General features: G+C 46.1%; 1 protein-coding gene across 1 annotated transcript in view; it reads left to right on the forward strand.

Annotated features, from left to right (window-relative positions):
- The first annotated feature begins 7,706 nt into the window (after positions 1 to 7,706).
- LOC149366600 (uncharacterized) overlaps positions 7,707 to 17,385 on the forward strand; it is a 28,745-nt gene continuing 19,066 nt past the window's right edge. The window contains exons 1-3 of the mRNA XM_089571485.1: positions 7,707 to 7,817; positions 9,578 to 9,681; positions 15,969 to 16,109. Coding sequence (XP_089427611.1) covers positions 7,732 to 7,817; positions 9,578 to 9,681; positions 15,969 to 16,109 — 331 coding nt within the window. The 5' untranslated portion in view covers positions 7,707 to 7,731. The remainder of the gene's footprint in view (positions 7,818 to 9,577; positions 9,682 to 15,968; positions 16,110 to 17,385) is intronic.

Genomic DNA, 17,385 nt, shown 5'->3' on the forward strand with positions numbered 1-17,385 from the left:
AAGAGATGATGATGATGTCCTCAGGCTTAATGATGATGATGATGTCCTCAGGCTTAATGGCACATACCCAAGGCGAGGGATTGGCCAGGGTGCATAGCTTAATGGCTCATACCCACGACGGTGGATTGGCCAGTGTGCATATCGGATACAAACGTACTCGTGTACAAGGAGTGGAATATTTGGATAGTTACGCCTCTTAGACTAGAATTTGTACCAAAAAAAATACGGAAAAGGAAAAGCAGTGAATTCTCATTCTAGCAGAGGAATCTACCTGACGTAATCATATAGTCGCGAATATAATCTCACACTGGTTTCAGCCTGACGTGAAAGAGAGGATAATCGGAATAGATAGAGGAAGCCGAGCGATGGGGATCTCAAAGTAAATTCTATGGAGAGCAGCGTACCGCCGGCAGAAGAGAAAAAGTGATTACAGACTCAATTTCGCCGTAAGACTCGCAGCGGTTGGTCATAGATATCCCTGATTGACGTAAATAAAGATTTGTGTGTGTGGCCGAAGTTGTCTTCGTCTTCTTATCGTCGTCGTTGTGGCATCAGAGGGAAAACTTGGCATGCCCACTGTGAGGGATTGCCCAAGACAATGTGGCGACTGACAGTTGCTCAATGGCCTTTTAAAACGACAGCTGTTAAAACTTCCGTTTCCTGGGTTTCGCGCCGCTATAGTGTGAGTAGGGGGTAACCGGAGGGTGCTTGTCACAGGAGACGTGCAGAGGGTTGTTATTGTGGAAAAAAAAAGGGGGGGGGGAGGAATCCCCCGCCGTGGGTATGTGCCATTCAGCCCGAGGACATCATCATCATCATTAGCGCGGAACGAAGGAGGCATGGAGAGATCGAGGAAATGCGCAGTCCGAGGGTTGTATTAAAGTCTATTTCACTTTACAGCAACAGCTGCTAACAGACCCTTCCTTTGGCTCCACGTCGTCGTTAAGATGGTAAAAGAATGAGTATCGTTAACGTGGAACCAGGAAGGCGTGCAGAGATCGGCGCAGAGCACATCATCATCCTGACACGCCGCCTGCAGGGCAAAGGCCTCTTCCATGTTTCTCGTATCAAACCTATTCTGTCCTTCGCCAGCCGCGGCCCCCATATTTCCGCAAACTTTTTAATCTCATCCGCCCACCGAATTTTCTGCCGCCCCCTGCTACGTTTGCCTTGTCTGGCAATCCACTCCGTTACCCTTCAGGACCAGCGGTTATCTTGCCTTCGCATTGCATGCCCTGCCCAAGCCCATTTCTTCCACTTGATTTCGACTAGGATGCACTAATATGTGTCGTTGGCGTTGGTATGCGATGGCATAGGTGCATTCATGTCTAAACCGTCTTCAATTTCTGTAGCACGCAGTTGTCATTCCGAATAGCACTCGCCCATAGCTGTCATTAATATTTAGAATTGCCATAATATGTGGTAAACTAAAAAGCTGCTTCATTAAGATTGTAAGATTATTTAGAATAAGACGAAACTTCGTCTTGCCATGCTTGCAAAGTGCGCAGCATGCTAACACCAATCACTTGTCTGTAATCAGGTTTGGCTGCTCATACTCTTCCATGTCCTGTGCTTATTTCATTTCTTGCGTATAGGTAGAAAATTTAAGATTTGCTTTCGGTTGCCAACCTAAATTTCTTGTCGTTCAAGGTGACGGGACTCTAATTTTATTCGCATCACAGCGAGAAGCGCCCTGACGGGCAGCGGCTGACGCCCCCAACAAACCTCTCGCGTCGAAGCTGCGGCACAAGCTGTATATATAAAGGGATGCCCACGCAAGCACTGCAGTACTCCAAACTAGGCTTTACAGCAACTACCTTTTTATGCCCCAGAGCCAGAACAGCGCCACGATGCTGATTTGTGAAACACTACTAACGCCAATAACAGAAGGTTAAGGTGGAAGGACACGAGAAGGACATTGACCATAGACAACGCGTCACGTGACCCCCCTTTCCGAACAGTGAGGTTTGCCCCTGGAGCAGGATGTTGATGAAGGTATCACAGCGAAAGACGTGCTCATGTCTAATCCACTCACTGCGGCCTGCAAAGGTGAAGTGTGAGTCACCGCGGCGGATTACACCAATCAGGCATGTGCGCGGCCTTTCTCCATACGAAGGCCTGGGCAGACCTAACTGAGCGGGATTAGGTTCAACATTAGTGCGAAACAGAACTGCACAAAGACGACGGGACAAAATAAGGCACGAATACACACACACAAAGCGCAGTTTATTATAGGTAGTTGCCGCTTGGCCCTTGTTCATAGGAGGAGTGGTAGAGCCCAGAGTAGAAGAAATGTATTGAAGTAAGACATGATGTTGGGCTAGTCGGTTCATGGTTAGAGCGAAACAGAACTGCGCGAAGACGACGGGACAAAATAAGGCACGAATACGCACACACAAAGCGCAGTTTATTGTAGGTAGTTGCCGCTTGGCCCTTGTTCATAGGAGGAGTGGTAGAGTCCAGAGTAGAAGAAATGTATTGAAGTAAGACATGATGTTAGGCTAGTCGGTTCAACATTAGAGCGAAACAGAACTGCGCGAAGACGACGGGACAAAATAAGGCACGAATACACACACACAAAGCGCCGTTTATTATAGATAGATTGGTCCTTGTTCATAGGAGGAGTGGTAGAGCCCAGAGTAGAAATGCATTGAAGTAAGACATGATGTTGGGCTAGTCTGTTCATGGTTAGAGCGAAACAGAACTGCGCGAAGACGACGGGACAAAATAAGGCACGAATACACACACACAAAGCGCAGTTTATTATAGGTAGTTGCCGCTTGGCCCTTGTTCATAGGAGGAGTGGTAGAGCCTAGAGTAGAAGAAATGTATTGAAGTAAGACATGATCTTGGGCTAGTCGGTTCATGGTTAGAGCGAAACAGAACTGCGCGAAGACGGCGGGACAAAATAAGGCACGAATACACACACACAAAGCGCAGGTGAAGCTGCGCTAGCCCGACTAGCGCAACATCGTCTTACTTCAACACATTTCTTCTACTCTGGGCTCTACCACTCCTCCTATGAACAAGGGGCAAGCGGCAACTACCTATAACCTGCGCTTTGTGTGTGTGTATTCGTGCCTTATTTTGCCCCGTCGTCTTCGCGCAGTTCTGTTTCGCTCTAAACATGAGCCGACTAGCCCAACATCATGTCTTAGGTTCAACATCACATCAATTGATCATGAGAATGCAAGTATACAGCTCATAACATATAGCTCTGCAATATTACATTTTTTTAGTTCTGCGACGTCAAACTATACAATCATGCACCCCTCGTGTATTTGTCGTACATGTAGCTCTATGCTGAGCTATAGGTGTACAATGACGTAAATGTCCGGCAACGTAGGCGTACGACAATGTAGGCTTGCGTTTGCGTTGGTATGTGATCGCAAAATGTATACAGAAATATTTACGTACAGCTGCCTCACTCTTATCTCGCCTTGCCGATAAACGGTAGTAAGCGAAAAAATAAAAAAGTTGCCTTGACGACAAAGCAGTGAACTAACAAATTAAAGTAGCCTTGACGATAAAGCAGTAAGCGAACAAATCAAAAAGTAGCCTTACGGTAAAGTAGTGAACTAATAAATTAAAAAAGTAGCCTTACGATAAAGTAGTAAATGAACAAATGAAAAAGTAGCCTTACGATAAAGTAGTAAGCAAACGAATTAAAAAAGTAGTCTTGACGATAAAGTAGTAAACGAGTCAAAAAGTCAAAAAGTAGCCTTGACGACAAAGTAGTAAACTAACCAATTAAAAAGTAGCCTTAGGATACAGTAGTAAACGAACAAATGAAAAAGTAGCCTTATGATAAAGTAGTGAACGAACAAATCAAAAAGTAGCCTTACGATAAAGTAGTAAACGAACAAATCAAAAAGTAGCCTAACGACAAAGTAGTAAACATACAAATCAAAAAGTAGCCTTGACGATAAAGTAGTAAACGAACAAATCAAAAAGTAGAAAAAATTATGTCCGCTGCACGTTTGGCAGTGAGGCTGCCATGTCTGTATAGAGAGGTGTAGTCAGCGCAGATGTCAAGAGGGCCCTGTCTCGGCGATCGTCTGGAGCAGAGGCGCCTCCAAGTTGGTCTCTGTGCACCGTCGCTGGGGGTCGTCGTCCAGAAAGATGTCGAACACAGCCACGGGAGCGTCGCCCACTCCCTCTTCGTACGAGCTGCTGATGCGACGCTCCAGCTCTTGAGGTCCCGCCAGTGCTGCCACCTACGCGAGCAGTGCATTCAATAAAAGGTAAATATGGCAAGCGAGAGAGAGAGAAAAAACATATCTGGAATTAGACCTTTGGTTTGGTTTGGTTTATGGGGTTTAACGTCCCAAAGCGACTCAGGCTATGAGAGACGCCGTAGTGGAGGGCTCCGGAAATTTCGACCACCTGGGGTTCTTTAACGTGCACTGACATCGCACAGTACACGGGCCTCTCAAATTTCTCCTCCAAAGAAATTCGACCTTTGTAAGCACGTTCAGGGCGTAAGTTCTCGCAAGAAATTACGCCCGAATAGCGCCGATTCTGAGTAATCTGTTTTTATCAAAACTTAACAAGGCTGTTTCCAGCCACTTAGACAGCTTGGACGTAATCAAGGTCTTTAGATTTGTTGATGACTTTTTTATTCTTGTTAAGTGTGACCATGGCTCACTTGAGCCAAAGGCTCATAGCATTTTAACTATCATGAAGGAACATTTTAAACCGCTTGTTTTAACATCAGAATTGCCCATCAATAACTCCATTAGATTTTTAGACATTAACTTAACCTTTCGCGCTCATCACATATGCTGGGCCTACCAGCCGCGTAGCAACAAGCCGATGCTGCCTTATCATTCCGCTCATTCAAAACTGGTAAAAAGAGGTATTGTCAATTTATGTTTTCAAAATGCTCTCCAGAAATCTTGTCCACACATGATGACCGATAGTTTTCAAGAGCAGACCAAGAAGCTGACTAATGCCGGGTACCCCTCCATGTTCAAGTTTCTGTTGCCGAAAAACTTGTTAAGAAAATGAAACCAGAAAATCAATGTCACCCAAACCCGGTTCCTCGTGAACGAAAAAACCTTGTTGTATTACCTTATCTCCACAAGATTTCCCACAATTTGAAAAGAATTGGTCAACGAGCGAATGCAACCGTCGTGTTCTCGGCGCCGAAAAAACTTGCAACGTTGTGCAAACTGGGAAAAACAAACACCAACAAAGCGCGCGGATGCGCAACTAGGCACCAGAAGCCCTACGTCACGTGCGATGAAGGTGTTGTGTATAAAATTCCCTTGTCATGCGGGAAACACTATATAGGCCAGACGGGGAGATGTCTGAACGAGCGCCTAATGGAACACGCTCGCAACGTCAGAAACGGGCAAGGCGGATCGCTCGTTGACCACATTCTCGCATGCAAGTCAAAAACCTGTAAGCCTTTCTTTGATAAAAGTGTCGTAATAGGAAAAAGCAGAGAAAGAGTAACGCGCGAAATCATCGAAGCTGAAAAGATAAATAGGTCAGGATGCTCGTGTGTAAGCACACCTTCCATTCTCCTCTCAGATAAAGAGCTTGTTTTTCTGAGGAATTGATACTGTTCGCACATGTGATTACCGTTTTCTGGCGTATAAATGTGATGCTTCAGGAGAATAAAATCTGTTGGAAGTTAGCGCTCGTGGTGTTCGTCTCTCGTCTCTTGTGTCCTCGTCTTTTGCTGCTCTACAGTATAATGGTTTAACTTTGGGTAACAATTCAGAGGAGGTGTCAACATCTTAGGAGGGTAGATGTGTAGGCCAGTTGGTGAGACACGAAGGAGCTAGACACCACAGCGGACACGGGACAGAGAAAGAAGACGACACGGGGCGGTACTTGCGTCTTCTTTCTCTGTCCCGTTTCCGCTGCGGTGTCTAGCTCTTTCGTGTCATCATCGTCGTTTTTCCTCAATGGCACATCGCAGTCTTCATCATCGTTTCTTCACCATCCTCATCATCATCACAGACTTCATCATTATCGTCGTTTTTATGCGACCCCCCTTCAGCACACATTTTGTGCTACTTTGATGCCCTTTGACACATATATTGTTTTCTCTTTCCAATAAAGCGCTTAGTTGTGAGTAAGCGCTGGTGTTTCTTTCCTCCGTTGAGCTCTTTAACTATGATTGCTATCGAAGCTCAGTGCGTCTGTACTAACTGGAGAACGCAGGTGCTACTTCGAAGGCAAAGAAGTTAACTGTGGGCACGTGACTTCGATGAAGATCTAGGGGCGCACTAAGAAGAAGACGAGGTCGGAAGCCCGGCGGTCAGATATCATATCTTCAAGGGCGTCGCCAAAGCTTTCCCAGCTCGCACGCCGAAGTCGTCTCCGCGGTAAAAGCCAGTTCTGTAGTTTTTCTAGTTCTCTCGGGAGCGGTCCTGAAAAAGTGCCTTCGAGGAAGTAAGCTACGCATGTGCTATTTTAAACGGAAACCTGCTCATTTAAGCTCGTTCCAGTGGGCCCTTCCAGTGGCCAGTGCATCGCCTGCAAAGGCTCTGTTGAATTTCTTCTAGCTGCAGCAGCACAAGACAGGGACAGGCGGTTTCCTCGGCTTTCCCTTTCTCAGTTGGTTGACGTTTGTGCTCGTGTGTCCACAAACACACACAGCTTTCTTCACTGAAGAGTGGAGCATATTGTTTTGGTACACTCTAAACTGAAAGGAGTAATGAGGGGGTAAAGCTGTCCTCTAGTGCACACCCTTTTATAAAAAAAAATATGCTAGAGGACAGCTTTACTCCCTTTTTACTCCCATATTGTGGTGTACTGGTGTTCAGAGTGTACGAACCGCTGCTCCCAATCGTAAGGCAACGACAGTCGCCGCAATGCTTTCGTTGGTATACGGACGTCCAGTAAACTCGTAGACATGCATTGAGGGTACTTTTAAGGCGAAAGCCTTTAATACCTCGTCGTTGTCGACTGAAGGTTGTCAGCACAGGTGTCACGCTTTTAGGTTGGTCGAAATGGTTATGACGTCAGAGTGCGCGGATTCGAAGTAATGAGGTCACCCACGGATGCCTTACGCCCCCTTTTGGAGCACACGACAAGTAATAAAATAGTTGTCGTCCGCTCCGACAGGGGGCGTAAGGCGTCCGTGAGTGACCACATTACATACCTCATTACTGCGAACAGAGCCACGGATACAACCGAACTCATCGAAACAGAGAGAGAGTCGTGCTAAAGAAGCAGTCAAAGTCGGCAGTCAAAGTGTGTACTAGTTTCAATGTGTAGTCAAAGGGTGTAGTCAAATAAAGCGCTAGTACAGCACAAACAGCCTCGCAGTCAATGCCAAACAGTGCGCCAGGGATTTCGCCTAGCAGCACTTTAGAGAGCCAGTGTACCCGAGTTTTTTTCTTTTTTTGCAGTCGTTTGAGCACTTCATCACACATCAGTTGTTTCTAGACCTGGTTTGGAACTTACTTTAGGCAAGAGCTTCGATTGATCGCGATTATCATTCACCGCGCCCTACCAACTGTGCATAAACACGAGAGAGCGTGCGTCCAAATACCCCTATGGCCTTCCGCATCGCTTAAGACAGGTGGCGAAACCACCATAATGTACGGGGCGAATGGGCCTCAAGCAGACAGCGCCCATCATCACTCGAAGCTCTCTCAATTAGAAGTTAGTCGGCCTGATGACGGCGCTCTCACTTATTGTCTTTTCTTTGTCTTTCTGCAGCGCCCTCTAATCTTGCTCCTGGTCGAAGGAATCCTAAGAGGCACCAAAATGGCGGAGTTGTCTATGATGCGCTCCAGTATGATGCGGTCCGGCATGCGATCAGGGATATCCAGGATCGCCATCCAGCAGCCACGGTATGTGATCCCACTCGCGGTCGTGCTGTTGTGCAAAATTACGGACTACATATGACGTCATGTGAACTTTATGAAAATCGTACAGAAATTATGTCGAATGATTATGGACTCCGTACAGGCAAGCTATCGATTTGTATACAATTTGCCATATCGTATGTACTCCATATTCCCATAATTCCATACGAGTGGCTCATATAGAACGTTTCGGCAGGGAATTCTTAGTTTTAAAGGTGCCGTGTGGCTTTAGGTGTACCACACAAATGTACAGTCTTTGTCAAAAGTAACCAGACTGCATGGTTTGCTTCTAGCTGGTACAGTAGAGCCCTTACGGCTTCCCTGAAGCTGAAATGGTCTTTAAATGTAAGGACTGGAGGTCTTCTTTACCTTCCAACACGTTTTGATCTTTAGGAAAGCCACAAGGGCTCCACTATACGAGCTAGAAGCAAACCATGCAGCCTTGTTACTTTTAACAAAGACTGTACAATGTGGACTCTGTAAGAACTTGTGGCGAAAGCTAGCCAAATTTTTCGTGTCTGCAGGATGTGCAATAAGCAACAACCTTTGGGTTGTTGCTCAGCGTCACTCGCCATAACAGTATAACTATTGACTAAAAGTGTTGGTACTAATAATCACCACCTTTGCGTTCGTTGCAACACCAGTAAGAAAGACAGAGACAGTTGTTATATTATTTATACGGGACAGCGACGTTGCGACGTGTTGCTGTAAAACATGCACTGTGCCTGGCAGCACCAGCTTTGTATATATGGCTGATAGTGAACTCGGTCGCTAATTACGTAAATATACTTCAGGGTAAAGACGTTTCCGGAAATCATGCCTGCTGACCCTCTTGATGAGGCTACGGCAGCCTGCTAAGTAGAAATTGCCTCTCGTTCGCAAAACAGCTCAATTTTCGCTACGCTGGATATTTGTTTCCTTATTTTATCCGCGTCCTCCTTCGAAGCGAGAGGAAGTTATTGCTAAAGCTTTAAGTTGGGCTAGTTGGTAGTCGGTATCACACATATTTACCAGCGAAATTCACACACGCAGGACAAGAGAAGGCGACAGAACACACGCTAGACTTGCAACTGAGATTTTTACTAGACGAGTAACGTATATATACAGTCAACTTGTACTGCCAGCGGCGCAAGTACAAGTTGACTGTATATATACTTTACTAGTTTAGTAAAAATCTCAGTTGCAAGTTTAGCCTGTGTTCTGTCGCCTTCTCTTGTCCTGTGTGTGTGAATTTCGCCAGTCAGTATGTCAAAGTCAAAGTCAAAGTGTTTATTTAGACAACTCAATGGTACAGTTGCCTAGGGCGCAGACTAAAAGGCAAAAGGATGCCTGACAAAGAGTCCACGCCCTTCTTGCTCCCATTCGAGAGCACAAGACATTCAGCGCATAAAATAGACACAGCGCATAAAATAGACAGCGCATAAAATAGTCTGTGAGAGGAAGTAATTCCTTCCAATAATACTTGTCCAGGGAAACCCTTTTTATTTTATGTATAACGAAAACATTCATAAAATAACTTCAAAAAAGAAGCGCAATTCTACACATCCGACACTTTACCACGGAATGCTTTTCTAGTGTGCCCTGCATGATTTTTCAAGGGTTGCCTAGAAGTGTGTGTGTGTGTGTTTTAGACTTCATATGAGGTTTTAGCTCGAGCAAAGCGATAAATATAAATGTTGTTCCTGGTGCTGCACAATTTACTAATTGAAAGCACATATCCACATCACTCTACCTACTCCTCTCAGGTCTACCGGCACTGTGTGCATGCAGTACATCGTCGTACTCCTCGTCATCTTCATGACCATGTTCATAGTCGGCATCGGTGTCTATTTCGCCTTCATCAAGAAAGGTGAGTGGCTTAGATATGTACTCGCAGTCACAGGCTCACTGCTCCAATGTGCTTATCCCGTATTTCCGTGCGCAGTAGATATGCAATATCGCAATCTCGTTTCGCGTTGAACTCGAGGTAATACTGGACGTACTACATCCGCCGCTATGGATAACGGTGGCGCTGGTGAACAGTCTCAAGGCTCGGTTACACTAGAGATAAATGCCCTCGAAAGCAGATTGGACATTTGTCTCTTTTTTCTTCATTGTCCGACTTCGGCAAGGACCACAGAATACAAAAATTCAAGGGGGCACTTTGTTGACCTAAAGTGCGGTGAGGCGAAAGCGGTGTTGCTGCTTGTGTCACTGATGCGTTGTTAAGATGTAAGGCTTCGCCTCTAAGAGTGAAACGCGACAGCGTCTTGCAACGCTGCCAGGGAGTCCATAGAACGCCATCGCCCGTTCGGTTCTACGCCTTGCTCGTCGGTAAATTGGTTTTTGAGGAAAGGAAATGTATCTGTCTCGCATATCTCGTAGACACCTAATCCTCTCCGTAACGGGAAGAGAGGAAGATGAGTGAACGAAGACACCGTATTCACTAGACGCGCCCTTGTTCATTCCAAGCCATCGAGCTGGCATGGCGGAGTGGTTAGCATGCTCGTCTCGCACTCCGGAGACCGGGGTTCAATTCCCGAACTCGACCAATTTCCTGCTCGGTATTAATTATTTATCTGGACTGACTAGAAAGGCTAATTAAGGTAATTGGGTAATTAAGCAATTAACTAAACTTCCACTTACTTGAAGCATCACTATACGATCTCTTTATTGGTTGCATGGTTACTAGCCAAAGTACAATTAGACGTCACGACCGTTTCGGCCAACTGAAAAGCGTGACATTTCTGTCGACAACTCCTACTTACAACGACGAGGCATTAAAGGCTTCCGCCTTAAAAAAAGAAAAGCCTACGGGTCGCAAAGAACAAAACAGTAACAACAATATCTGCATATTGGACCTTCGTCACCGTAGCTTAGTTGGTAGAGCAGCGGACGCCAAACCGGAGGTCGTGGCTTCGGATCGCACCGGCGGCGTAGGGTTGTTTTTTCTTCTGCTTTCGAATAAATTATCTTAAAGCGATGAAAGAATTCTAATAATGACCACCCATTGATTAACATCACAAATTAAGACAAAGAACATCGCGTGTGCAGGTTTAAAAATGGATTAAAAACCATGTAAAGCCTTAGTTGAAACACCCTGTACAGTCTTCTGAATAAAAGAGGTATGGCCACACTGTCTCCTTTTCTGCATTCTAGGAATCCGGAAATTAAGGTCTTTGGTGTACGCATTGCTTTGTGAAGATGCCCTTGAAAGTGCGGACGTGCGATCACTAGAACTCATTAGTTGTTTTTTTCTTTCTGCACAGACAAGCCGCCTGTGGAAGAAGGTATGGTACATTATTCAATACGTAATTATTCCAGCACACAGTTTACGTTATTGCACTTTGAGCAATAAAGTCACAAGTATTGATTTTTTTACTTCATTTTTTTCCTCAGAGGAGGAAATCATTTCGTCCCAGAAGTGTAAGTACACATGAAAACATTTTTCTGTGTAGGATTGATTGATTGATTAAAAACATCTTTATTTGTTCAGTATTCTCAGAACGAGTGGGTGGGCCGCCTAGTCCGGTAGTCCACTGGCTGCTGCTGCTGCGCTGGCCCTCCCCACCAGCCAGTGCTGACGGTCAGGATCATCGCTGAGCAGAATAGCCTCCCACTGCTCCTCCGAGGAGACACAGCTGTTTTGCCAGCCATTGGAGCTGACTCTCCTATTAAACCTAAGGCAATATATCTGAACGCTGGGCGGAATAGGATTAAGATAAGGCAGTGGGTGGACCTTATGTATTTTGTAACAAGCAAAAAGGCGAACAGAACCTCCTCTAAGCAGTGCCCCTATCTTGCTGAAAACAAGGACGCTTTGATGGTAAAGTCTTTTCCAAAAGTAACCGGGCAACGGAGGTTCCTTTTTTAGCCGCGAAGCGGAGCACTTAAAGAAGCCCTTAAGCTCTGAATCTTTGTAACGTAAGGCAGGCTTGCCCTTACGTTTCGACGCCTTTCGGTCATTTAGGGGTGCCGTAAAGACTCCGTCATACGGTTGAGAAACAAAAATCTGTTCCTCGGTTACTTTTGGCAAAGGGAATGCAAATACACATTTTCTGTGTTTAGGCGGACACTGGAAGCGGTCACATACAGCAACATTATGATATTTCCGAAGAACAAAAATGAATGCCTGTCTTCAGTTTCCCGCATATTTTAATGCTAGCCGGTGGCCCCGATGGCTGTAGGCATCGCTTTGTTTCGTAACCTGCCGGAGAAGCGTATAACAAGGTTGCTTTGATTTTGCCTCTGTCAAAGGGAATCTTTCGATTTTCTTAAAATTTTAGGCATTGAATGAATTCCACTCTTAAAACTACCTCGCTTGTTCGCAATAAAATGATCTTCGAAGTAATGAATGAAAGAATTTTCACAGACCGAACAGAAAGCGGTAAGCAATACTAAAGCTTTCCTCTGTGTGCGAATAATACGCTTCTGGTCGGTCCACTGGTGCTCGGGAGATCTACAGCGCGATAACATTGTCTATGCATTGCGCGGCAGTGAAACGCATGGGGAATTTTTCGCTGCACTGAAAAACCAGCGTCGCGGGAGCTTTTGCGGGACATCTCAGTGAACGCCTTTTTCCTCACGCAGGCAATGAAGTGACCTTCCTGCGTAAGTGTCTTCGAAGCAACGATGCTACGGTGCTCTAAATATCTCCGCACAAAGTTTACTTATTGTGAGAGACTTCGCAACGCGCTCCCTCGTGATAACTGTGCATTAAAAGTTGTGCGGCACGATCCGAACCTTCAGGTACTCAGCAGGCGAGAGGCTGAAAAATACTTTCGGCTCAGCAGCTGCGCCAAGGTTAACAAAGCCAGCTGCTCTGAGGTTACCCGGGCCTGCCACGCTGGGGGAAAGGGATATTGGTAATGGGGGGATTGAATTGCAGCGATCAGTGAGAACAAGGATTAAGTAAAACGGCGAGTTGAGCTAGTTGGTACATCTTGAGAAAAAAAGAAACAGCCCAGGAACAGGGACACAACAAAAAAAAAACGACGGGCCCGCCTGTCCCGTCGTTTTCTTTTCTTGTGTCCCTGTTCCTGCGCTGTTTTTTGGGCACGCAGGAGAGGGTCGCAGACGGTAAAGGAAAGAACGTGCAGGGTTCATAGGGAAAGAAAGATGAACAGAAAGGCAGGGAGGATAACTAGGCAACGCCCAGTATGCTACCCTACACGTGGCAGGGGGAACGAAGGGAGAGGCAGAAAGGAGAGGAATAAATAATTTTTAACGCTTACCATAGCTCTATCTCCCCATCCGTTCTGATGTCTACGAATAACATATCCACTCTAGAAAGATGGAGAGCACTTGCAAGGCTTAAATTTCTATACTCATTTTACTCTAGTCAATTTAATATTAATGCTGCTCCCTATACAGTCTAGCCCGGTTATAACGAAGTCGGCGGGAATCGGAAATCACTTCGCTATATCCGCTATTTCGCAATATGCGGACTACGAAAAAAAAAGGCCAACATCGGCATACCGATTTATTGCCGCTGAAAGAAGCCGCCCAGCGTCCCCTGAACACGTTTCGCGAGTGCGGACTTCAGGGTTGCGGCTTCCATACCATCCAACTGCGAACTAAAGATCTGGTCGAACTCCGGACTCCCGAGGTACATCCGTAGCGTGTCAACAGCTGCGATGGCCGCTGCGGAGGTGACCGGCTTAGGGGCAGAACTGGTATCGTCGCATTCGCTGTCGGAGGCGCTCTCCGCCAAGGTCTCTTCCATGACACTCCCGGCAACTTCTTCAGTCGTTGCTGCCGCGCTTTCGCCCTGCCTTGCGCACCGCGCCACCGACATAAAACAAAGCGTGCGCTGCCACACCTCCTGCAGACTGCAGTCCAGCCGTGGCGCGATTGGCCAAGACGGCCGCTCTCTGCGACGTCATCTCGAAAAAAAAAAAATCGCCTCTGTTCTTTTTTACATTTTTCCCCTGCGCGGCGTGCTCTACCGCTCTACGCCGTGACGCCGTTCAAGGACGGCGCTACACGAGACCGGCGTGCCATGCGATGCAGTGAAGCAACCTTTCGCTCCGCAGGAGAGCAGACGACGCCACGAAAGGACGCCGTCAGCCGAATTTTGCTCTTATTTTCGCGGAAAAAATCGCCTTAAGGACGCAAAAATGTATTGATTGGCATATTATTTTTCGGTTGGTATTAAATCTCTTCGTTATATCCGCTGCCGCGCTCTTATTTACTTCGTTAAAACCGGACCCAAAATGTACTGAAAATGCAAAAATGGGAACGGGAAATTGCAATCCCTTCGTTATAACCGCTATTTCGCTATAAGTGGCTTCGTTATAAACGGGCTAGACTGTATATCCTCCCGTTCTACACGACAGACACGCAATAGCCACAACCATAACCTTACCCCATACTTTGCACGCACAAATATGTTCAAAAACTCATTTTTTCCCCGAACAATCTCAATATGGAACTCACTGCCAGCAAATGTCTTTTCGGCTCATGATGCCGCTGCTTTTGAAGAGAGTATCTTATTGTATGTGTAAACTTAACAATATCATTGCACTCTCTTTGGTTTCCTTTGTTTGTTGCCGGAACGCTGGTTTTGCGTAGTGTTTGATATTACTTTTGCTTTTTGAATATTGCCCCCCTGCTTGGTCTCCATGACTGCAGTATGTGTAAATAAATAATAAATAAATAAACGAAAATTACTTTTTCAGGTGTCCGTAGGCCACTACTAACAGGGTATACAGGGCACACACTGGAAGTTTATAATCTTCTACTCAATCCTGAGTCCTTCAAGAACTTGAGAAGCAAATTCACAGCTGTCCTCCGCGATGAAGGTGTAGTCCACGGACCCAGAATCTTGGCTTCTGTAAGGGGCCGAAGATCTAAGCGGCGGAGTATTGCAGCCAGGAGGAGACGCTTACGCTCAATCTTAGGGCAGTCATAAAGTAGGTGCTCAAAGCTGGGAGAGTATTTAAGTGGACGCGCTGGAGATATCGTTGCGGGCCGGTGAGCGATTTGTCAGGAACAGGAAGGATACGAAGAGGTTCTCTAATGACGCAGTAAGGTTCAATATTAAAACGGAAGCCTTTAATCCCTCATCGTTGTAAGCAGGAGTTGTCGACAGAAATGTCACGCTTTTCAATAAGTCGAAATGGTCGTGACGTCACAGTGCGCGAATTTCAAACGGGGCCAATCGTACTTTGCCTAATAACCATGAAACCAATTGAAGGGATAGTATAGTGATGCTCCAAGTCGGACTGAGTTTTGTTAATTGCTTAATTAACTGATTTGTCTAATTAACCTTTATAGTCACACTAGATAAATAAATAAAACCGAGGAGGAAATTGGTCGAGTTGGGGAATCGAACCCAGGTCTCCAGAGTGCGAGACGGGCACGCTACCACTCCGCCATGCCAGCTCGACGGTTTGGAGTGAACAAAGGCGCGTCTAGTGAATGCGGTTTCTTCGTTCACTCCCATCGTCCTCCCTTCCCGTTACGGCGATGCTCTAGTTTACACCGAGACATGCGAAATAGGTACATTTCCTTTCCTCAAAAACCAATTTACCGATGAACAAGGCGTACAGCCAAACGGGCGATGGCGTTCTGTGGACTCCCTAGCAGCGTCGAAATCAAGAGGAAGAAATGGGCTTGGGCAGAGCATGTATTGCGAAGGAATGATAACCGCTGGTCCTTAAGGGTAACTGAGTAGATTCCAATAGAAGGCAAGCCTAGCAGGGGGCGGCAGAAAGTTAGGTGGAAGGATGCCGCAAAAATTACAATCAAATATGTGTTTATAATATGAAACATTCTAGTTTTCAACGCGAATGCTACTAATGAAATGTGCGATATTCAGCGTCATCATAGATAAGGTCATCTGGTTTTAGATTAAAGCTTTCTTATTGCAGAACAAGAAATTGGGAGCTGGTTTCTCCACTTAGATGACATTGCAGCTGTAGGAAGCTTCACTGCAGTTTCTAACACGAAGCTCCACTAACCGATAGGGCGGAAAAGAAAAGTGAACTGTGTACCCCAGTTTTGGCACTCATTCTAAAAATTTTCTCATTGGATAATTGAGCGCGGGCTCTATACACTGAAAAACTATCCTCGAAGATATCTCGAGTTAATTTTTTTTTCTGCCCCGTTCTCGCTCTGAGTTTAAGAGCGTAAATTGAGCAATTGCCATTTCAGCCAACAAGGAAGAGCCGCCACTGATCTGCTCCCTGGACGGACGCTACACGCTCCGCTACGTGGAACAGCTCTGCTCCCACATCGTCTTCCTCTCGGCTTCGGTGGACATGGCTAAGAAAACAGCAACCCCTGCGAGCGGAAGTAAGCGTGGGACGGCATTTTTTTTTTTGTTTCTTGAACTGAGTAGGAAAAGATTACGGAGGGCAGTTGAGACTACTTACGTGGTTTTAATGCGAAAGCCTTGTTTTTTATATATCAACGTCCGTGACTGTTCTGACATCCACGTACTATGGGTGCGTTCCAATTCTCTAGACATCCGACAAGACGTCTAGAAAGTGTGACGTCTAGGAAGCCGTCTACATGTCTACATATTGGAACGTGTCTACTTCACGCGCCGCCTTGCGGCATATAAATTGAACTAAAATTTGCGAATAGTTGCACGCCTGTGTTCTTAAAAATTGTTAATAAAACAAGTTAAAAACGCGCTGTTAGTAGTTTGCTTGTTTTTTTTTTTTTTTTTGCAATGATGGTGCGTTCATTGCTACCGCTTTAGCAGACGATCTCACCCGCATAGCAGACGATTTCCTCCCGCGCAGTTCACACATATAAGCTGCTATAGCAATCGTAGGTCCACAAAGACTGCTTTATTGGCCGCCACTTCTCATAAAAATCAACTTAACGGTATGACTCACACTTTGAAGATAATGCGTCTCCGGGCTCCAGTGCCCGCGAAGAGCGCGACTCGCTCAGCTCTGACTGCACCAACTGCTCCGCCATCTTTAGACAGGAAGTTAGCCTGCATCGATGTGGACTTCGGCGAAGCAGTCTTATTGGACTGCTTCGTGAAAAATGAAACGCGTCGCAAAACGGCGGCTGTCCGGCAAGACGTCTAAGTAGACATATACTCGGAAGTATTGGAACGCACCCTATATCGACGTCCGTGGCTGTTCTGGCGTTCATGTACTATGTCGACGTCCATGGCTATTATCACGTCTAAGTAATGCGAAAGCCTTGTTTTAGAGCGCAGCTCTTTGGCGTCCGTTCCTGGGTTTCGCGTCGTCGTCGGCGTCGGCGTCGGCGTCGGCCTCGTAACCAGCTCCGCCCCCAATGTCATGCTTTTCAATTGGTCGAAATGCTCGTGACGTCACAGTGCGCGAATTTCAAATGGGGCCAATTGTACTTTGCCTAGTAACCATGCAACAAATCAAAGGGATCGTATAGTGATGCTGCAACTAAGTTGGACTGAGTTTAGTTAATTGCTTAATTAATCAATTAGCCTAATTAATATAGAGGAGAATGAAGAGGTCAGAAGAAAAGAAAAGAAAGACGCGCGCCGCAGCGACAACAGCGTCCGCGGAAGGAGACGCTGCTGAGAAAAAAACAGATAAGTACGAAGCCGCGTTCCCTCCACCACCAC

This window comes from Amblyomma mixtum, chromosome 1 (assembly GCF_055824585.1).
Source record: "Amblyomma mixtum isolate Tamu chromosome 1, ASM5582458v1, whole genome shotgun sequence".
NCBI classification, from domain to species: Eukaryota; Metazoa; Arthropoda; class Arachnida; order Ixodida; family Ixodidae; genus Amblyomma; species Amblyomma mixtum.